Raw genomic sequence first — 20927 nt, 5'->3', positions numbered from 1 at the left:
TTCCAGTTAGATATATAGATAGTGTGTGGGCTGGGCGTGGTTTAGAAGAGGTGTGGCACTTAAACACTTTTGCCATTCGCGGCAGTATATTTACACCCCCCAGGATAAGCCTTAGATATTTGTCTATTGCTGTGACCGTGTACCACTCGCGATAGCATACGCTCCCGCGTGCATTCTCGTCACTGCCCATTAGATCAGCGAATGGAAACACAGTTCTAAGATCTAAGTGCCTGCTATCAAAGACCACTAGCATCAATGAGATGCCATGGTCATTCATAAAACAAAAGTAATAAGCGTTACTTTCTGTTAGCGTGCTAACAGTATGCGCAGGAAGAAAAAGGACATCTAGTAGCCAAATAGTAAAATTACACCTTCATACGTTTTTTTTTTTAACACACATACCGGTAGATATAACATTAAAATTAACCCCATACCCTTTCCACTCTCCCATAGTGTCACTAAAACATTTGCATGTTAAAAAAATGACAGTTAGGCCCCGTTTCCACTAGAGTGAATCTGCATGCGTTTCCTGCCTGCAGATTCGCATAGACAACATAAGTGGATGGGCCTGTTTCCACTTGTCAGGATTTCTGGGCGTTTTTCTGTGCAGAAAAAATCTCCACGGTAGACCCTGCAAAATTTGCATACCGCACACCGCTATGCTAATCGCATACAATGTATGTAATAGGAAAATCACATGCGGTTTTACCGCAAATTCGCATACGATTTTGCATGAAAGCAATGTAAAAGCACACAGGCACTGACATGGTTAAATTCGCATATACACTAACCTATACAAAATCGTATGCGAAATTGCGGTAAAATTCGCATGCAATTTCGCACCCGCATGCAAATTAGTCAGCGGGGGATCCGCGGCGATTCCGCACCGCACAAGGGGAAATGGGCCCTTAAAAAAAAATACAGAGTGGCAACGGTGGAATGTAGGACGGCGTGGGAAGCCTCTATAACAGTGATGGCTAACCTTGGCACTCCAGCTGTGACAAAACTACAAATCCCATCATGCCTCTGCCTCCCCGAGTTATGCTTAGAGCTGTCAGAGTATTGCAATGCCTCGTGGGACTTGTAGTTCCACCACAGCTGGACTGCCAAGGCTAGCCATCACTGCTCTATAGGAAACTTTTCTAATGCTGGGGATACACGGTACATTTCAGTACCGTGTATCGACCAGCTGATCCGGCCAGCTGAATATTATTCATATTCAGCTGGCCCGATCAAGCCGCTCGACTCCCACCCGCTCGATCCCCGCCGGCGGACAATGGCAGGGAATCAAGCGCTGATAAGGAAGCGTCGGCGAGGACGACCGGCAATCGATCTGCGCGGACGAGCGGGGACGCGGCTGGGGTCGATCCGGCGGCTAATCGGCCGCCGGATCGACCCGTGTATTCCCAGCATAACACAGGACAGAAGTTGATAAACTTTCAGCCAGCACAAAGATAATTAAATTAGCTCTCAGCTTACCAAAGGGTCCCCCTGAGCTTAAAAACTCCCCTCCTTGTTGTCAAAAAGAATGGCAACCTTGACAAAACTCATTAAGACAGACTCTTACCAGCCTGATAGGCTTCAAAACCCAAGGGGTGTTACCATGAGACATGCTAATACTATCCTTCTGCTTCATTCACACAGCTGCTTGCACAAGGGACAGCTATTCTGCTAGTATGCCAGTCGAAATATAAAATTCATATTTTATTCATATTTCATGATTTCCTGGGTGCTAAGTATATGCTAGCAGAACAATTTTTATATAAGTTATTAAGGTTAATCTGCCAGACATTCTGGGAAGTTTTAGGCTACTTACACACCAGGACGTTGCGTTTAGGGGACGTTATAGGGCACATAACGTGCCCCTAACGCAACGCCTGGTGGTGTTGGAGCAGGACGCTACCAAGAGCCGCGTTACAAGAAGCTCTTGGTGCGCCTGCTCTGTCGGAGGCACTGTGGAGACTACGTGAGCGGAGCTCTCCGCATCACGTGGTCCCGCCAGCCAATCCGCGGCCGCTCCAGGATGTAAACACTGCAAGTGCAGTGAATAATAAGTAGCCATGTGCCTGGCTAAGTAGCGGCCTCTCCCCGCCTCCTTTCCGCCCATAAAATGGAAAAAAAAAAACCCTACTGAGCATGTGCAAACAGTCTAATGCGGCTTACCCGCGTGTAAAGTACTGCATGCAGTACGTTATGTAGACGTGCTGCGTTACAATGTAACGCAACGTGGGCACTGTGAACAGCCCATTGATTTTTCATTGCTGTGCGGTGGGCTGCGTTACAGGCTGCTCTAACGTGCGCCTGTAACGTCCCACTGTGAAAGCAGCCTTAAAGTGAATGTTTACCGGATTAAAAAAGAAAAAGTCAGATACTCACCTAAGGAGAGGTAAGGCTCGGTCCTAATGAGCCTTCCCCCTCCTCTCCTGGTGCCCGGTCCCACGCAGGATCCCCCGTGGCAGTATTCGACCAGTTCGGTCAAATACTGCCACTTCCGCATGCCGAAGGGAGCTTTCGGAAGGCTTCGGGAGCACTCGGGCTCCCGATGACGCAGCCGCTCCATACTACGCATGCACGAGCGCCCTCTATGACGCACTCGCGCGTACGTAGTATGGAGCGGCCCGTCTTCGGAAGCCCGAGTGCTCCCGAAGAACTCTGAAGTCCCTGCGGCGGTGGACGCGAACGGGGGAGCCAGCGCAGCACTGAAGGCACCGGGAGAGGAGAGGGAAGGCTCATTAGGACCGAGCCTTCCCTCTCCTTAGGTGAGTATCTGACTTTTTCTTTTTTAATCCGGTACCCATTGGCTTTAAGGCAGGACGAAACTCCACAACCCAGAGTAATAAAGGTTCTTCGTAACCCTTCATAGTTAACACTCATGTTTCATATGTCCAAACTCATAACGCCTTACTGAATGCAAACATGCAGTCCATTTCTTGCTAGGACTTCTGTGCACAGAAAAATCGTTCTCTGCCTGATTTTGTCCTTTTCCCTCCCTTGCAAGGAGGGAGTCAGCTCTTATGTCATCCCCTCCCATCAGGATTCGGTCCATCCGTCTTTGGAATCCCCTCCTTTTCCATTACCAGTATACACGTCGCCGTGTATAGCGCTAACGGAAGAGCGGGGGATTCCAAAGATGGTAGGGCACCCCGCGGTGGGTGACACAGGACAGCTAAGGTATAAATACACACACAGGGGACACATTGATACACTGGGGGGAAGCAGCCAATTCCCGAGAGATTTCATGCTGAAATTAATCGGGAATTGGCCCGTGGTGTATGGGCAGCCAACAGATCTCTCCGATCAGAGAGAGATTTGTCTCTTGGTCGAATCTGGCCACCATCGCTAGATGCATGGCCGGATTTCAGGCAAGGCCACATAGGCCATGGCCTAGGGCACCAGGAAAGCAAGGGGCGGGCTGTAGGCAGAAGGATGGTAGTAGCAGTTAGCCTGCTGAACATTCGTCCTGCTACACAGAGCTACACAGAGTTTGCACATAGCGGTGGGTGGCTACCAACAGCCAGATCTGGCAATCAGGGGACGAAGGGGCAGCAAAGGGCAGTTACAGGGATTTCCGAGCTGCCTGTCTCTGACTGAATGTGCCAAGGAGCTTACAATCTAATCCCTGCCATCCTGTCACTAACTGTCCTCAGAGGATCTTATAATTTTATCCCAGCCATCACTTCACTAATTGTCCTCACTGTTGATACTGTTGTCAGGGGGCAGCTGGTGATAGTGGGCCTTGGGCGGTAGCCCTGGCTAGATGTATGGGCGCCTTAACACACAGAGGGACAGGCAATATACTGCTGACACATGCATTGTGCTGCTAGTGAAGTGGCACCGACATGACTCACAGCTGCACAATTACACACGGCTCTTCTCTATTTGCTAAATATGGAATTGGTACAAGTGGTGATTAGCTTGGCACACCCGAGGACGCCACATACTAACAGGAAGAGAAAAGAAAGCATCCAGAACTGCCTGTCAGTCTGTCTGCCACACGTGTATCATCAGCTCACATTGGAGAGACAGGGGCTCTGTGGGGCCTGTCAGTCTGTCTGCCACACGTGTATCATCAGCTCACACTGGAGGGACAGGGGCTCTGTGGGGCCTGTCAGTCTGTCTGCCACACGTGTATCATCAGCTCACACTGGAGGGACAGGGGCTCTGTGGGGCCCGTCAGTCTGTCTGCCACACGTGTATCATCAGCTTACACTGGAGAAACAGGGGCTCTGTGGGGCCTGTCAGTCTGTCTGCCACACGTGTATCATCAGCTCACACTGGAGAGACAGGGGCTCTGTGGGGCCTGTCAGTCTGTCTGCCACACGTGTATCATCAGCTCACACTGGAGGGACAGGGGCTCTGTGGGGCCCGTCAGTCTGTCTGCCACACGTGTACCATCAGCTCACACTGGAGGGACAGGGGCTCTGTGGGGCCCGTCAGTCTGTCTGCTACACGTGTATCATCAGTACATACTGGAGGGACAGGGGCTCTGTGGGGCCTGTCAGTCTGTCTGCCACACGTGTACCATCAGCTCACACTGGAGAGACAGGGGCTCTGTGGGGCCTGTCAGTCTGTCTGCCACACGTGTACCATCAGCTCACACTGGAGAGCACAGTAGGAGTAAAAGAGGCGCCCTAGTTGAATAAAAGCGTCTTAAAACAGCTTAAAAATGAAAGTATGAGGTGGCTTACCTCAATGACGAAATCCTTGTATATCACAAAAGATTTTTATTTAGCACAGGCAATGCGTTTCGCGGGTCTGAGCCCGCTTCATCAGGCCAATAAAATGTGCCTACAATAGTAAAAGAGCTTCTCAATATAACAGTAGGAGGAGGCTTTTATACTCATATTTTTTATATGGACATATATATATATATATATATATATATTTAACTTTTGCCACAAAAGCCTCCTCGATTCTATAGAATTCTTAAGCATATGGACTATTGATCCTACTCTACACAATATATATTATTTGTATTGTATTCAAAGACTCTTATACGCTGCATATATTGCAAATGCAGAAATATATACCATCTCTAATTAGAAGTAATGATAATAAGCCCATTATGGATAAATAGTCCAGATCCTTAATATAACCTGTATTAACATTTTAGCAGAGACTAATTCACTAATTGATCGATTGATCAAGCTAACAAATAAGTGACCCATTGGATTCCTGAATTAAAATCTAACCCCGATAGTGATTGCACTGTTATGATACGATTGCATAACGCACAAATGTTTATTGTTGTATTATTACATAGCGTGGTCTATACTGTTATATTGAGGAGCTCTTTTACTATTGTAGGCACATTTTATTGGCCTGATGAAGCGGGCTCAGACCCGCAAAACGCATTGCCTGTGCTAAATAAAAATCTTTTGTGATATACAAGGATTTCGTCATTGAGGTAAGCCACCTCGTACTTTCATTTTTAAGCTTTCTTTAGACGCTTTTATTCAACTAGGGCGCCTCTTTTACTCCTACTGTGCTTATTTTACCCCCACACACGTAGTGTCTGAGGGGTGGCGACAGACCACGTGTGGTTTTTACCACAGTGGACGACTGTCCCTATTTTTTCCAAGGAGAGCGACCACATCCAGGTCCCGGGTGGGACTACCCCGAGTGGAGTCGGGTTTATGGTCACCACCTGCTTCATATGGTCGGTTGCCCTCTGCAACCCCCCCTTTGTGAGTAGTAATTTTTCAATTGTATTATCCATTTTTACATCGACATACTGCACTATTGGGCTCCCGTTTTTGTCTCCTATAATTTTTCTCCACAGGGTGCCGAGACACCCCCACTGCATCACACTGGAGAGACAGGAGCCATGTGTAGCCTGTCAGTCTGTCTGCCACACGTGTACCATCAGCTCACATTGGAGAGACAGGGGCTCTGTGGGGCCTGTCAGTCTGTCTGCCACACGTGTATAATCAGCCCACACTGGAGAGACAGGGGCTCTGTGGGGCCTGTCAGTCTGTCTGCCACACGTGTACCATCAGCTCATACTGGAGAGACAGGGGCTCTGTGGGGCCTGTCAGTCTGTCTGCCACACGTGTACTATCAGCTCACCAGGCATTACTCTGTACGTGTGCTGATCCCTGCTACCCCCAGTATGTACAGTATAAGCTGTTAAGCAGCCCATACACTCAGCCGATTTTCTGGCCGACCGATCGATCGCGGTCGATCGATCGATCGATCGCAAATCGGTTGGCCAATCGACCGATCGACGGCCGATTTCGATCGATTTCGATGGATTTCCATCGAACTTGCAGGGTGGAAAATTTAGGTCGATCTGATGAGATTGCTTATCAGTTTGCATTGGCCTTAATGGAAATCTGATGGCAAAAAAATGCCATCAGATCGAATTTCAACAGATTTCAAACTGAAATCTATTGGAATTCTATTCTAGTAAAAAATATGCTAAAAACGCATCAGATAGATCATCAGATGCATTTCTTATCTGTCTGCTGCCAATCTGACGAGTGTATGGGCACCTTTACTCTGTGCCTGTAATGATAGTAATCTAGCTGCAGAATGTGCTGATCTCTGCTGCCCCCAGTATGTACAGTATAAGCTGTTACTCTGTGCCTGTACTGATAGTAAACTAGCTGCAGCATGTGCTGATCTCTGCTACCTCCAGTATGTACAGTATGAGATGTTATGCCTGGTATACACATTTAAATTTTTGGTCAGATTGAGGGTCAAATCAATTATTTTCAACAGGTCCAATCTGATTTCCAATCTTTTACTGATCAATTTATATAAAAGTGATCGGAAAATCGATCATAAAAACGATTGAAAATCAGAACGAACCATGGCGGAAAATTGCATTACTCTGTGCCTGTTCTGATTAATAAACTAGCTGCAGTGTGTGCTGAACAGGCACAGAGTAATGCAATTTTCCGCCATGGTTCGATCTGATTTTCAATCGTTTTTATGATCGATTTTCCGATCACTTTTATACAAATTGATCAGGAAAAGATTGGAAATCAGATTGGACTTGTTGAAAATAATTGATTTGACCCTCAATCTGACCGAAAATTGAAATATGTATACCAGGCATAACATCTCATACTGTACATACTGGAGGCAGCTTATACTGTACATACTGGAGGTAGCAGAGATCAGCACACAGTGCAGCTAGTTTACTATCAGTACAGGCACAGAATAAGAGCTTATACTGTACATACTGGGGGCAGCAGAGATCAGCACACAGTGCAGCTAGTTTATTAATCAGATCTCTGCTACCTCCAGTATACACAGTGTAAGCTGTTACTCTATGCCTGTACTGATAGTAAACTAGCTGCAGTGTTTGCTCATCTCTGCTACCTCCAGTATGTACAGTATAAGCGGTTACTCTGTGCCTGTACTGATAGTAAACTAGCTGCAGATTGTGCTGATCTCTGCTCCCCCCAGTATGTATAGTATAAGTTGTTACTCTATGCCTGTACTGATAGTAAACTAGCTGCAGCGTGTGCTGAGCTTTCTGCTGCCTCCAGTATGTACTGTATGAGATGTTATGCCTGGTATACACAATGCAATTTTCGGTCAGATTGACGGTCGAATCCATTATTTTCAACAGGTCCGATCTGATAGTAAACTAGCTGCAGTGCGTGCTGATCTCTGTGGCCTCCAGTATGTACAGTATAAGCTGTTACTCCGTGCCTGTACTGGTAGTAAACTAGCTGCTGTGTGTGCTGATCTCTGCTACCTGCAGTATGTACAGTATAAGCTGTTATTCTGTGCCTGTATTGATAGTAAACTAGCTGCAGTGTGTGCTGGTTTCTACTGCCTCCAGTATGTACAGTATAAGCTGTTACTCTGTCCCTGTACTGATAGTAAACTACCCGTCTTTCCCCGAAAACAAGACAGTGCCTTATATTAATTTTTGCACCAAAAGATGTGCTAGGGCTTATTTACAGGGGATGTCTTATAATTCTATGAATACACATGTTCCTGTGCTGTGTGTCCTCCTGACCTCTGTGACACCTTTTTCTCTGCTGTATCCACCTCTTGTGTGCCACTTTTTTCCCCTTTGTACCTTTAGTGTCCCCTCTGTACCTGTGTCCTCCTCTATCCCCTGTCTTCCTGTATCCCGTGTCTACTTGCCCGCAAGACTATGGGCTCTAGTAATAACACAAGTTTCCATATTTTTCCCCCTTACTGCCCCTAGGGCTTACTTTCAGGGTAGGGCTTATATTTAGAGTATGCTCAAAATTCCTACTAGGGCTTACTTTCAGGGGATGTCTTAATTTCAGGGAAAGAGGGTAACTGCAGTGTGTGCTGATCTCTGCTGCCTTCAGTATGTACAGTATGAGATGTTATGCCTGGTATACACATTGCAATTTTCAGTCAAATTGATGGTCGAATCGATTATTTCCGACAGGTCCGATCTGATTTTCAATCTTTTTCTGATCGATTTTGTATAGAAGTGATCGGAAAAAGGGCTCATCTCCTCTTTATATCATGATCTTTTGCACTCTATACGGGATACAATCTCCAAAGCCATGATGAATTGACAGGATAGACTGAATGCTTCTTGGGATGCAGGACAATGGGAGGCTATCTTCCTGGGTATGGCCACCTCATCCAGAAATATATCAACTAAAGAACAGAACTATAAGATTTTTTATGATTGGTATAGGACCCCTGCCCAGTTGTTCAAATGGGGATTATTACCATCTATCTTATGTTTTAGGGGATGCACATCCACTGCTGACCAAATTCATTGTTGGTGGTCTTGCCCTCTAGTAGCAGATTTCTGGAAAAAGTGTTTGAAATACAAGTTCACCCAGACCCACGGTCAGCATTATTCCATAGGCCCCATCCTTAACTTTCCAAACATCAGAAAAAACTTCTGGGAAAAATTTGCAATGCTGCTAAAGCACTTCTGGCCAAAACTTGGAAGTCTCTCCCACCTTCTAGGGTGGAACTGATAAACAGAATACAATATATTTACGTGCTGGAGGAAATTACTTCAACAATACGGGAGTCCACCTCCCAGTTTGATGCAGTCTGGGATCCCTGGTCTACACACCACCTCTAGATAAAGCATACATCCAGTGGCGTACCTAGGGTGTTTGACACCCGGTGCTGGGTATTATAAGACACCCCCCCCCCCCCCCCAAAAAAAAAACCCCAAAAAAAGGAGCAAGTGCGGCAAACTACGCGTGCAACGGCAGGTAATGCCAGGTATAGGTGCTCCTAGTATACGTAATATAGTTGCCCCAGTATATGTAATAAAGTTTGCCCCCAGTATAGGTAGCTATTATAGTTGCCGCCACCCCAGTATAGATAGTATAGTTGCCTCAGTATAGTTAACTATTATAGTTGCCCCCAGTATAGGTAATATAGTTGTTCCCAGTATAGGTAATATAGTTGCCCCCAGTGTAGGTAGTATAGTTGCCCCCAGTGTAGCCAGTATAGTTGCCCCCAGTGTAGCTACCCCCAGTGTGGCCAGAGTAGCTGCCCCCAGTGTGGCCAGCGTAGTTGCCCCCAGTTTGGCCAGCGTAGTTGCCCCCAGTTTGGCCAGCGTAGTTGCCCCCAGTTTGGCCAGCGTAGTTGCCCCCACTGTAGTTGCTCCAGGAGGAACCCTCCTTCTGCTATCCTCCCCTCCAGAATAGCGGCGGCAAAGAGGCTAGGCGGGCGGAGAATTACTCACCTAATTTCTGCGTTCCAATCCCTGGAGTGCAGCGTCCCCATCGTCACAGGTCTCCGCCTTCAATACTGCTCACTGTACTTCCGCCAATCAGGAAGCACAGTGGGCGGCATTGAAGGCGGAGACCTGTTACGAGGAGACGCTGCGCTCCAGCGCTTGGAACGCGGAAGTTAGGTGAGTAATCCTCCGCCCGCCTCTTTGCTGCCACTATTCTGGAGGAGAAGATGGCAAGAAGGAGGGGTCCCAGGTGAGGGAGTGGGGGGGTTCTGGCCCCCCTCCCCGCCGCTGCCTTCACACCCCTCCTTCTAGCGCTTCTTTTCTCCTTCTTGTTCTGCTGCTGTAGGGGCCAGGGGGACTTGGCGACACCCCATTGCCTGTCAGTCACCCGGTGCGCCACGCCCCCCTGCACCCAACGATAGGAACGCCACTGCATACATCCTATTCGATTTGTTAACACTCAGAAGATGGAAAGTATGTATATTATATTTCACTTTAGCACTACCGCTCTTGCTTCTTTACTGATGTTTTTCAAGCATATTTGCTGCTGTTGTACTTTTCATGTTGTTATATGTTCAATATTTTTCTTATGTCTTTTTTTGAAAATAAAAAAAAAAGATAATTGAAAAGAAGTGATCGGAAAATCGATCAGAAAAACTAAGAAATCAGATAGTACCATGGCAGAAAATTGCATTACTCTGTGCCTGTACTGATTAATAAACTAGCTGCAGTGTGTGCTGATCCCTGCTACCCCCAGTATGCACAGTATACGCTGTTACTCTGTCCCTGTACTGATAGTAAACTAGCTGCAGCGTGTGCTGATCCCTGCTACCTCCAGTATGTACAGTATAAGCTGTTACTCTGTGCCTGTAATGATAGTAATCTAGCTGCAGTGTGTGCTAATCTCTGCTACCCCCAGTATGCACAGTATAAGCTATTACTCTGTGCCTGTACTGATAGTAAACTAGCTGCAACATATCTGCTGCCTCCAGTACGTACAGCATAAGCTGTTACTCTGTGCCTGTACTGATAGTAAAGCAGCTGCAGCGTGTGATGCTCTCTGCTACTTCCAGTATGTACAGTAGAGGCTGTTACTCTGTGCCTGTACTGACAGTAAACTTGTTGCAACGTGTACTGATCTCTGCTACCTCCAGTATGTACAGTATAAGATGTTAATCTGTGCCTGTAGTGATAGTAAACTAGCTTCAACATGTAAGGATCTCTGCTGCCTCCAGTATGTACAGTATAAGCTGTTACTCTGTGCCTGTACTGCCAGGAAACTAGCTGCAGTGTGTGCTGATGATTGTAGGGTGGGTGGGCGAGCAGCAATAGATCTATGGCCCCGTAATCCTGAACCACATCAATCGGTAAACTAGCAGAACAATCGATGAACTGAACTCTGCCAAAACCCCAATGGGATTGCATGGAGAACCACTACCCACCCAATATTCAGCCAGCTTATGTGATTGGGCTGTTCCTGACCAGCTGACATCTTACAGATCGGAGTCACACAACAGAAAACAACACATGCAGGATTCCGGTCTTTATATTGATGATGCTGAAGATTAATTTATAGTATCAGGCTCAGAACTAGGCATTTGTCATTTCTCTATAAAACTGGGCAATATTTAACAGTTTAATAGACTAATAAGTCTGTACAGTTCACAGTAATAAATATTTAGAAAATATTAATTTCCTGACAAAATAGCTCGGGGGGTCCTAGAGGTCCGCGCTCCGTCCGTGTGCTCTCGCTCTAACTCTTGTGCCTTTCCGTGAGCCTGTACCCGATCTGTGCAATACGGTGAACGTCATATCCGTGGACCGCCTCCCGGGAAAACTGCACATTACATCTCACCTGTAAACATGGCCATACATCAGGCAACTTTGCTGATCGAACATCCGATTCGAATATTATAATCAGAGCGGATGAAAATTGGGGCTGATCGACCATGCAACCAATTTTAGGCCAAAATTGGTCACATTAATCGGTCGGACATGCTGCAAGATGTAGGGCTGACTTGCTCGATTGGGTGTGCAGCGGTAATGTCAAGCGATATCGGGACAAGTGGTGATACCCCAGACGCTGTCCCCCCTAATGAGCAATGGTGCCCAGTGTACTATACATTACTACCTGTCCATGGCTGCTGTTTGTCCTCCTCTGGCTCCGAGCACGGTCCTGCATCCACACGTCTCACATGGTTGCCAGAGTAACGGGGGGCGTTTGTGTGACATCACATGTACGCCGGCAACCCCGTGGGGCGCGTGTATGGAGCAAGGAGTGCGCTCGGAGACAGCGGCAGACCAGCGGAGGCCACAGACAGGTAATGTATAGTGTACTGGGCACCGGGGGGCACATTACACATTAGTAGGGATAGCGTCAGGTCAGCGAGGCGGCCACAGGCAGATTCCAGAACGATTTCAGCATGATACTGATCGGGAATTGGCCTGCGGTTTATGGGCAGCCGACAGATCTCTCTCTATTCAGATTCCATCAGCGAGTGATCTGTCTCTTGGTTGCATCTGCCCATCATCGCTATGTATGGGCACCTTAAAGGGACTCTGAGCACCTCTCATGGGCATGCCTTTAAGCCAGACGACTTCCAACAAAGTCTTGCTATGACCGCTCTGGAGGAGCCTCTTGCAATGGCCATGCGTGTCACTTCCTTTTCCTGCTTCATTCAGTAATGCACTTCTCTAACAGAGAAGACAGGGGTGACCCGGAAGTTGTAACAAGATGGCAGCCGAGATTTCTGAATTGAAATCGAACGAAAACTATTTGGTGTAGAACGGCGATTCAGGCATCAAATGAAAGAGGAGAGCACAAGCTACAGAAAGGTATTCATCTTTAAAGAGACACTGAAGCGAGTAAAAAACTCGCTTCTTCTCTTATATTCAGCAGGGGCATGTGTGCCCCTGCTAAACCGCCGCTATCCCGACACACAACGGGGGTCCCTTACCCCCCAATTCCCCCTCTGCAAAATCTACGACCAACTTGGTCGTAGATTTTGCTGCTCCTAGAGGCAGGGCTAACGGCTGCAGCCCTGCCTCACGGCGCGTCTATCAGCGGCGCATCGGCGCCTCTCCCCCGCCCCTCTCAGTGAAGGAAAACTGAGAGGGGCGGGGGGGAGGCGGAGATACGCGCTGACAGACGCGCGTGAGGCAGGGCTGCAGCGGTTAGCCCTGCCTCAATGCGGAAGAGATCCCCGGCGAGGACGGAGGGGATTTGGGAGGTAAGGGACCCCCGTTGTGCGGCGCGATAGCGGCGGTTTAGCAGGTGCACACATGCCCCTGCTGAATATAAGAGAAAAAGCGAGTTTTATACTCGCTTCAGATTCTCTTTAAGTACTTTGCAGTACTGGTAAGGTTCTTAAAGGCATGCCTATGAGAGGTGCTCTGAGTCCCTTTAAGTCTGTGAAGCCCATAAATGTACCATCTATAGCAGTGATGGCTAACCTTGGCACTCCAGCTGTGACAAAACTACAAATCCCATCATGCCTCTGCCTCCCCGAGTTATGTGTAGAGCTGTCCGAGTATTGCAATGCCTCATGGGACTTGTAGTTCCACCACAGCTGGAGTGCCAAGGTTAGCCATCACTGATCTATACGTTACACTATTCCTGCCCTTATCCCTGGCACTACTGATCATTCTGATATGCAGTTTTCCGGAGGGCAGCCTCTGATTGGACTATATTTGATCACATGCTCAGTCTCTGCTGATAAGATTGGTTTCGCCAGGCTCCTTTTCAGAAGTTCGATTTGTGGCCAGATCTGCCAGAAACTTGATTAAGTTGAAGATTTCGTAGTTGATTGTGCAATCATTAAACAAACGCGCATCTGTACAATATGGGATCCTGAGTCTATCGGCTGACATCGCAGTCTTTATAGCAGTGATGAGAATTCTTCCATCTATTGATGATACATCTGAAGATAGACGAGGAGACGGTATGAAGTGCTATGACTGTCACAATGCATTGCTGTACCATGTCTCTGTGTTCCGGGGGTAGAAGGGGCTGGAGGTTGTTGGCACTTAAAATTACTTTCTCCCATAATTCTCCTGTGGTCTTCCCAAAGCAACCACCGGCCAGAAGTCCACTGCTGCACCAGATCTGTCCTGTGTGCGTATGTACAGTGCACAGTCCTGTGTGTGTGCAGCACTCAGACCTGTGTGTGTGTGTGTGTGTGTACAGTGCACTCAGTCCTGTGTGTGTGTGTGTGTGTATACAGTGCACTCAGTCCTGTGTGTGTGTGTGTGTGTGTGTGTGTGTGTACAGTGCACTCAGTCCTGTGTGTGTGTATACAGTGCACTCAGTCCTGTGTGTGTACTGTATATACAGTGCATGGTCCTGTGTGTATATACAGCACTCAGACCTGTGTGTGTTTGTGTGTGTATACAGTGCTCAGTCTTGTGTGTGTGTGTGTATACAGTGCTCAGTCCCATGTGTGTATAGAGTGCACTCAGTCGTGTGTGTGTGTGTGTGTGTGTGTATACAGTGCGCTAAGTCCTGTATGTGTGTATAGTGTGCTCAGTCCTTTGTGTGTATGTACAGTGCTCAGTCCTGTGTGTGTATGTACAGTGCTAAGTCCTGTGTGTGTATGTACAGTGCTCAGTCCTGTGTGTATGTACAGTGCTCAGTCGTGGTTGTATACAACACTTAGTCCAGTGCAAGTGTGTACAGCGTGCTCAGTCCTGTGTGCGTGCCGTGTGCTCAGCCCTGTGTGTGTATGTACAGTCTGTCCTAAATGTATGTACAGTGCTCAGTTCTGTGTGTGCACACAGTGCTCAGTCTGGTATGTGCACAGTGCTCATTCCTGTGTGTATGTACAGCGCTCACTCCTGTGTGTATGTGCAGTGCTCACTCCTGTGTGTATGTGCAGTGCTCAGTTTTGCATGTGTGCAGTGCACTCAGTCCTGTGTGTGTGTACAGCATGTTCAGTCCTTTGTGTGTGCACAGCGCTCAGCCCTGTGTGTGTACAGCGCTCAGTCTGTGTGTATGTACAGTGCTCAGTCTTGTGTGTGCACAGAGCTCAGTCCTGTGTGTGTGTACAGTGCTCAGTCCTGTGTGTATGTACAGTGCAGTGCTCAGTCCTGTGTGTATGTACAGTGCTCATTCCTGTGTGTGTGCACAGCACTCAGCCCTGTGTGTGTACAGCGCTCAGTCTGTGTGTATGTACAGTGCTCAGTCTTGTGTGTGCACAGAGCTCATTCCTGTGTGTGTGCACAGTGCTCAGTCCTGTGTGTATGTACAGTGCTCCTTCCTGTGTGTGTGCACAGTGCTCAGTCCTGTGTGTGTGCACAGTGCTCAGTCCTGTGTGTATGTACAGTGCAGTGCTCAGTCCTGTGTGTATGTACAGTGCTCCTTCCTGTGTGTGTGCACAGTGCTCAGTCCTGTGTGTGTGCACAGTGCTCAGTCCTGTGTGTATGTACAGTGCAGTGCTCAGTCCTGTGTGTATGTACAGTGCTCATTCCTGTGTGTGTGCACAGTGCTCAGTCCTGTGTGTATGTACAGTGCTCAGTCCTGTGTGTGTGCACAGCACTCAGTCCTGGGTGTGTACAGTGTTCAGTATTATTTGGCGTCTGCAGCTACTGGGACTCCTGGGTTTGTTGGTCATCTGTGTTTTGTGAGTCTTCTAAGTCTTCCTGCGTTAACCCCTTCACGGCCAGGCTGATGACTTTCAGCCACTTCTGCTTCAGTTCCTCGGAGTCGGCGGAGAAGCAGTGGACGGACTTGGACTGCGACAATCGGAAGCTGAACTGCAGGTCCACGCCGCGAGGAGATTCGTCCACCAGGTAGCCCAGGAGCGGGATGGTTGTCTGAGCCTTCACGTCCTGGAAGAGGAAAGGGTGGGACTGTTAACGGAAGGAGGAGCTTATAACATAAAATCACATTTACTGATGTTGAAGTGGACCTGAAATCCTACACAGGACAGGACACAAGAAAAACACAGATTAATCAACCCTCTATGTATTTAGAGAGAAGAGCCTGTCTAATTCCCCCTCAGCTGCTAATTTGTAAACACAGGATGTTAACCCTATGCCTGCTTCCATGAAAGCAGAAAGTAGACACACTGCAGATTTATTGCAGGATTTGTATCAGTTGTAACAAAGAAATGTTTTCCTTTGAAGTTCCCCACCATAGTCCCGCTGGCGGCACTGTTAGAGTGGTGACTTCGGCCTAAGTCGTCCGCAACGATCCCAGGTCATTAACACGAGCGTCACCGCAAGCCCCCTATGCATGCTAATTTTTTAGACTGAAAACAACAGGGACAGAAGGATTTGATTCACAAAGAAAGACTGCCCCTCCCAAAAAAAAGGGACAGTTCGGAGCTGTGGCCCTATGGGGGCCCCATGCAATCATTGTTTGCAAGGGGCCCCATATATGGTAGTTACGCACCCAGGGCCGGTTCTCTCATGAAGCAAGGTGAAACATTTGCATCAGGTGCAGAGATCACAGGGCAGCATGTTTGTACTGTGTTTACACTAACAGCATGCAGTCAGAGTAGGAGGAAAAGTGAGAGGAGAGTGAGGTGAAGAGATCATCAATGGAGAAAAGCAGCTTGTTGTGCTGTGTGAGGAGTCTGACAGTGAGTGAGGAGGGTGGAGGCAGGAGAGCAGCAGTGTTTCATTTGACTTGCACAGCAGAAGGGAGGAGGTGGCACTGCTGTCCTGACTCAGGAGGAATGGAGGTACAAGACAACTGGCTGAGGGTGAAAAGTTTGTTTGACACAGACTCAGAGCCAGAAAGTGTGCTATTGTGCTGAGCTGCAGCATGTCATGTGAGAACATTAAATGAAGCAGCGTAGTCAGGTGCTGTGTGGTCATTCCAAATAAGTGAGGGGGGGGGGGGGGGAGGAATCCTCACAAGTTTGCCTTAAAGAGAACCCGAGGTGGGTTTGAAGAATATTATCTGCATACAGAGGCTGCATCTGCCTATACAGCCCAGCCTCTGTTGCTATCCCAAACCCCCCTAAGGTCCCACTGCACTCTGTAATTCCTCATAAATCACAGCCACGCTGCTGACAAACAGCTTGTCAGAGCTGGCTGTGTTTATCTCTATAGTGTCAGTCTGCTGCTCTCCCAGCCTCCTGCAGAACTCCAGTCCCCGCCTGCATCCCTTCCCTCCCTGCTGATTGGAGGGAAGGGACGGGGGCATGGACCGCAGCTATGCAGGAGGAGGGGGAGCAGCTGAGACTGACACTACAGATGTAAACACAGCCTCACAGCATGGCTGTGATTTATGAGGGATTGCAGAGTGCAGGGGGACCTTAGTGGGGTTTGGGATACCAACAGAGGCTGGGCTGTATAGGCAGATCCAGCCTCTGTATGCAGATAACATTCTTTAAACACACCTCGGGTTCTCTTTAAAGAGAACCAGAGATGAAGCACCCTCTTGTATTTTACCTTAAAGTGGACCCAAATTAAAAATATAAGATTTCAGAATTAAAATTTATTTTCTAAATTATAATAATAAATAGCAGCCTTTTTTTCAGCTGCATGATGACAAATATAAAATATTTTTACATTTATTGGAGGAACTCCTCCCTTCCTTTCAAATTGCCGGGATTTTTCCGGCAAACTGCTGGAGTAGATGGTGTCCGGCAATGGAGGAATTGCTAATGGCTGCCCCCAGTATAACCCTAGCTATGAAAAGAGAAGGGTGAAAAGCATGCACTGAAATGATCATAGGTTTGAAGAAGTGTTTATCTTTGTATGTGTCAGAGTGGTGCAACTAAATATTTTGATTTAAAAAAATGTTTGGTTTGGGTCCGCTTTAAGCCCCATTTAGACGGAGCGATCCGGCGGTTCGATTAGCCGCCGGATCGACTTTTCCGCATCCCCGCGCATCCCCGCCGCGTCACCGCTCGTCCGGGCGTGCGTCGGATTCGATACCCGCTCGTCCCCGCCGGCGCTGCTTATCTTCCGCTCGATTCCCCGCTATTGTCCGCTCGCGGGGTCGAGCGGGGAATCGGCCGCGGCGAGATCGGACCTGTCGGATCTTATCAATAAATTGATAAGTAAGATCGGCACGTGTAGACCCGGCTTTATAAATCAGTGGGAACATGACAGTAAACACCTAATCTGCTCTTTGTTTCATTGTTCTCTGTTTAATCTGACTGTTATCACCTCTGATAAGAATCCCGGACTGAGCACTCAGTCTAGCTTTGCTACGGAAAGATTATAGCTGAGTCTGTCTTCTCTGGTGTCTTTTCAAGCCCAAGCCTGCCCCCTTGTGGCGCTGCTATAATGACTCAGCTATAATTATTCCCTGCAAAGCCAGACTGAATGCTCAGTCCGGGATTCTTATCACAGCTAATAACAGACACTTTTAGCAGTGAGGATGAAACAGAGAGCAGGGTAGGTGTTTTCTCTAATGTTCTTACTGATATATATGGTAAAATACACAAGGGTGCTTCCTCTCTGGTTCACTTTAAGCTGGGCATACATGGTGCAATTCTTCGCCGGAATTGAGTCGCTGGCTCGATGCCGGCGTGTCCCGCTCGTCCGCTCGGGTGTGTGGATCGAGCTCGGAATCGATCCACCGCGGTGATCGGACAGGTTGGATATTATCAATCGAGCCATCAGCGGCTCGATTGATAAGAACTATCTAGCCGTGTATACCCAGCATTGGGCAGTAAAGAGTCTAGACCCAGCCCTGTAACCCCCCCCCCCCCTGCATACCACTAAACATTAATAGGCAAAATATATACTTTTAGAATTCAAGCCACATCTAGTTCTTTTTATTTTCTTCATATTAACATTTGAAATGAAGAAATATATCAATCTACAGGATAGGAATAAAGTTTAGAGTCAATTAAACACATTTTCGGTAGAATAATATATATATTTTTACAGACCTGTACAAGAGTCTGAAAAGAGGGATAAATAAGGAAGAACTAAGGACTAGGGAACATGATCTGCGCATGAAGGAAAAAAGTCTTAGCCATTTATGTAGGTATGGGTTTTTTATGGTAAGAGTGATTAAAATGTGGAATATGTTACCACAGGAAGTAGTTCTATATCTGCGTTTAAGGGCGCCCGGCGGATCGTTCAGAAACAGCCTTATCAGTCCGCCGACAGACTGTACACACGCCGTACTGTCTGCTGAAAACCCGCCCAGCGGGAGGTGCCGACGGGACCGTCGTTGTCTTCCGTCAGACGTGTGTACGAGCCTTATAACGCAGACATCCCTGGCTATAATTACTAGTGCAGGTACTTCCCGATGGTGTTGATCCAGGGATTTTATCTGATTGCCATCTGGAGTCAGGAAGGAATTTTTTTCCTATTCGGTTGCACGTATGGCTTTTTTTTAACTTAAATAACTATGTAAAGATGGACAGAGAGATTTGGTTCTAAAGAGGGACTGTCCCTTCAAAAAAGGGACAGTTGGGAGCTACAGTATGTTTACATTATTATTTTAAATGCATTTTGCGGTACAATCTATTGTAAACAAATACAATAAATCTGTAACATGTAGGGGATAGTTCTGGTTTTACAGACATTGCACGATAGCTGGGTTATGTGGTGCATCACGCAGATAGTACCCTTATCGTGGAGGGAAAAAGCGGCTGAATGGAATACAGTAATGACAGGCCAACAGAAGCCAGCACAGCCGTTATTTCTCTGCCAGTACAGCACGGGGAGGTGTGCACGCCAACAGCGCCACTGAATAGGTTTGCGCTTTTTAAACCAATCTCTTTAGAAAATTTCCCTGCGTCCCATGTCCCTGTTTCAGTGCTTTTGCGCTACTGTGCATGCCCAGAACTGACAGTCGTTAGGACAGGACGCAGGACGGGCCAGGGGACGGGCCGGTGTAATGACTGATAGTGCCGCCTCGCACGCTGTGCCGTCTCGCATGCGCAGTACGAGCCTGCGTCCCTTTTAAATTTTTGTGTTGCGCTACGTCCCAAATATCTCCTCAGCCACACCACCTACACTCCCCAAATTTTCAGGGTAAGGAGGGGACCCTCCAAACTACCACTGTTACAAATTGCAGCCCCCGAGCCCCGCTGATTCCCAAGATAGGTTTGCTGTAATCAATCTCAGGAACCAGCGGGGCTTGAGGGCTGCAATTTGACAAGGAGGTAGATCCGGGGGTCCCCTCTCTACCCCGAAAATTTGGGGAGTGTAGGATGTGCAGAAACTGAGATATTTTGAAAAAATACTATTTATGTCCCCACTGAGCATGCGTGATACTCAGTGAGGAAGGCTGCTTCCAGGCGGCACCATCTGTTATTACACCGGCTGCGCAGGCGGACGTGTGCGCGCGGCAGGCGTGTGTGCGCATGCCTGCTGTAATGCCGCGGCAGTGACAGACCTAGAGCCTGTTTTTAAACAGGCTTAGGTCAGCTAGTAATAATAATAGGTGGCCCAGTGTGATTGTCATAACCACCCCCCAAATGTCCACCTGACCGTAAGGAGGCCAATGCAGAGGCTAGAATATGGTCACTTTGTATTAGTTCACCTGACATGATCACAGAATAAAGGAGACATCCTGAAGCTTACCTGCGGAGCTCCGTACATGTACAGCACCAGCGCCTCCTGCTTGGGGATCACACACCACAACTTCTGCCAGGGCTTAGACTTCTCGTTATACTGGAGGAAGCTGCAGATGACGCTGTTTCCGGACACTTCCGCTGACTCGATCTGATGGCGCGAAAGACAAAGATTGCAAAGTTATATATTATGTCAAAAGCTTGACGTAAGCCATTGCATTTTCTCATCGCACTCTGTGCCACACTCAGTGTGAAAAAGACTCCCAACACCTCTTCCTGCATCTGGGACGCCACCTATGCAAGTCAGACTGTGTGTACTGTAGCCACACCCACTTCCCCTAATCATAAGGTGGTACCTTTATGGGTGCACAGGCTAACTTATAGTCATATGAATTGGCATGGGGAATGGCTGCCCAAACTCCTACACTCAAGGTCACATGGTAGCCTTTAGACGGAAGATGAACAGTGACCTCAGAGCTATGTGCAGCTTCTGTTTTTTTCCAGCAGAGGGCGTCACGGCTGCATATAATGTACCTGTAACTTGTTTCATACTGCAGCTGGATGAACACAAGTGACAGGTGGGGACGGACACAAGTGACAGGTGGGGACGGACACAAGTGACAGGAGGGGGGGACACAAGTGACAGGAGGGGGGGACACAAGTGACAGGAGGGGGGACACACAAGTGACAGGAGGGGGGGGGGGACACACACAAGTGACAGGAAGGGGCAGACCTTCAGGCAGGACACATTTTTGGGGTTCAGTATGTGTATATTGTGCTGC

The 20927-nt window shown here is 47.9% G+C and overlaps 1 protein-coding gene across 5 annotated transcripts in view; it reads right to left on the bottom strand.

The window, feature by feature from the left end:
• Positions 1 to 12963: 12963 nt before the first annotated feature.
• The window catches only part of FGD4 (FYVE, RhoGEF and PH domain containing 4), a 160303-nt gene continuing 152339 nt past the window's right edge, over positions 12964 to 20927 (bottom strand). For all 5 annotated transcript variants that reach the window (XM_068278248.1, XM_068278249.1, XM_068278251.1 and 2 more), the window contains 2 exons: positions 20156 to 20296; positions 12964 to 15481 (listed from right to left, as the gene is read on the bottom strand). In XM_068278248.1, the coding sequence (XP_068134349.1) occupies positions 15236 to 15481; positions 20156 to 20296 (387 nt within the window). In that variant the 3' untranslated portion in view covers positions 12964 to 15235. The remainder of the gene's footprint in view (positions 15482 to 20155; positions 20297 to 20927) is intronic.

This window comes from Hyperolius riggenbachi, chromosome 3, assembly GCF_040937935.1.
Source record: "Hyperolius riggenbachi isolate aHypRig1 chromosome 3, aHypRig1.pri, whole genome shotgun sequence".
In the NCBI taxonomy this organism is placed as follows: Eukaryota; Metazoa; Chordata; class Amphibia; order Anura; family Hyperoliidae; genus Hyperolius; species Hyperolius riggenbachi.
Note: the sequence above shows the minus strand (reverse complement) of the source record. Positions and strands in the feature narration are given on the sequence as shown.